The sequence below is a fragment of the Perkinsus marinus genome, assembly GCF_000006405.1.
Source record: "Perkinsus marinus ATCC 50983 genomic scaffold scf_1104296934246, whole genome shotgun sequence".
NCBI classification, from domain to species: domain Eukaryota; phylum Perkinsozoa; order Perkinsida; family Perkinsidae; genus Perkinsus; species Perkinsus marinus.
The window spans coordinates 125,954-128,218 of NW_003214886.1; the positions used below are offsets into that span (position 1 = coordinate 125,954).

Below are 2,265 nucleotides of genomic sequence, written 5' to 3' on the forward strand. Positions count from 1 at the left end.
ATCAGCGTTTGCGCTGCTGCAGTTCACGAGTATCTAAACAGCGGAGCGAAGCGATTTTCTTCTCCAATTTCACAACTACCGCACTCACAAGGTGTGGCGGGAATGTCACATGTTTGAGCGGAAGATCCACTTCCACACTCACAGTCTTGGGGGGCACCCAGGCTGCTTCCGCTGCCTTCTCCGCAAGGAGGATGTTCCCAATGGAGGATACGGGAACGTAACTGAATATATGAATACACCGAGATAGATTCGAACCAGGGACCTCTCGGATGTAAGTAGACAACCATGACTCCCCCACCAAAATAGATCACATTCCATATCAACTGTTTCCGTATCAAGCGTGATGCATGCGATCATACCGATCGCCAATGTTATAATTCGTCGAGTTCTCACAAGGACGAGAGGTGGAACTATGTAAATTCCCACCCAAAGCCAACTTCTTCATACAAACACGAGTGGATCGATGCGGTGACTCGAATTTACGCGGTGTCACCACTAAGGTCACATTCGTCCGCCTTCTCTTCTCCTGACCTACGCCACATCAGCCATCGATCCATGGTCCTTAGCATCGATAAGGACGTTCATCTCAATGAAAAAGCAAACTCCGAATACCATAGCCATCACCGGTATAGCGATATCGAGCAATCTGAATAGGGATACTTACGCCGCTCGCACTGAGAAGTCTACGAGGAGGCTCAGTACAGTGGAAAGAAGATACTAACAATAACAAGCTAGTACGAGAACAGCAGTGTGAGAAAATATGCACATGGTGATCTGAACCAAGACCTACAGTAAAAATCAAACCGTTATACGAAGTAAAATTTTCAACGCCTTCAATTTTTGAGAGTTCGAAAGTCAGCATGATAACAATGTGAATCCATTGACAAATTCGTTTTAGAAGCGTTCGATAGTCCATAGTCGTATTGTTAACTACATGTGTTGGTGACAATATGGAAATTCCCAGGAAAATTTTGGAAAATTCTTGTGGGTTGCTGTAAATTTCCATCCCAAGTCGTGTGTAAACTTCTAAAACCACTGAGGAAACTCCTGAGCTCAGGTGAGGAAAGCGAACATATATTCCTACTCCAACACTGTATAGGAAACTCCTGAGCTCAGGTGAGGAAAGCGAACATATATTCCTACTCCAACACTGTATAGGAAACTCCTGAGCTCAGGTGAGGAAAGCGAACATATATTCCTACTCCAACACTGTATAGGAAACTCCTGAGCTCAGCTGAGGAAAGCGATTACATATATTCCTACTCCAACACTGTATAGGAAACTCCTGAGCTCAGGTGAGGAAAGCGAACATATATTCCTACTCCAACACTGTATAGGAAACTCCTGAGCTCAGCTGAGGAAAGCGAACATATATTCCTACTCCAACACTGTATAGGAAACTCCTGAGCTCAGGTGAGGAAAGCGAACATATATTCCTACTCCAACACTGTATAGGGAACTCCTGAGCTCAGCTGAGGAAAGCGAACATATATTCCTACTCCAACACTGTATAGGAAACTCCCGAGCTCAGCTGAGGAAAGCGAACATATATTCCTATTCCAACACTGTATAGGAAACTCCCGAGCTCAGCTGAGGAAAGCGATTACATATATTCCTACTCCAACTCTGCACAAGAGTACTCCACCCGACTCTACCCGACCAGCTATGCACGAATCCAATCTTACTTCACGAAAAGATGGTATTGAGCTTCTAGCCGACTCCACGGGCCCTTCCCATCATCATCGTCATCATTCACCGTTAATGCAGTAGACTCCTCCATATTATCTGAGTCGGAAAAGATGTAGTTGCTGGGAATTGAACCCGGGACCTCCTACCAACATCCGGATCCCTCTTCTTATGTGCAGTTTTCCCCGCAGTGGCTATGGCCACCAGCAGAAGTAGAACCAAAACTATAGCGTTAGAGAAGAAGCATACTAGGGCTATTCGCATGAACAAATGAAAACCTGAGCGTTGAGGAATTGCAAAATTGCAAGATTTACCCCCGAACACGAATCAATACGAGTGCATAAAGCTGTATCCCTTATGAAGGGATCTTTTACCGATCAATACCATCGCATGGAATTGAACCCACGACCTATCGCAGGTGAGTCGGTTGTCCGAAGACCTTCCCGCAACACCATAACACCTTTCGTCCCAACTCTGTACCACGAAAGCCACGGAAGGTTTAAGAGCGTGTCGGCTGATCAGCTGTGAGTTACCACCCAAGGGAAAGAGTAATGATGTTGGAGTTTCACCCTAGTGATG

General features: G+C 45.6%; 1 protein-coding gene across 1 annotated transcript; it reads right to left on the reverse strand.

Annotated features, from left to right (window-relative positions):
- Positions 1 to 531: 531 nt before the first annotated feature.
- On the reverse strand, positions 532 to 1,950 carry Pmar_PMAR004728 (hypothetical protein; the record flags this gene model as incomplete). The annotated part of the gene is made up of 3 exons (XM_002785034.1): positions 532 to 646; positions 1,686 to 1,785; positions 1,836 to 1,950. The coding sequence occupies 3 exons, from the start codon at positions 1,948 to 1,950 to the stop codon at positions 532 to 534; spliced, it is 330 nt and encodes a 109-aa protein (XP_002785080.1).
- Between the last annotated feature and the right edge of the window lie 315 nt (positions 1,951 to 2,265).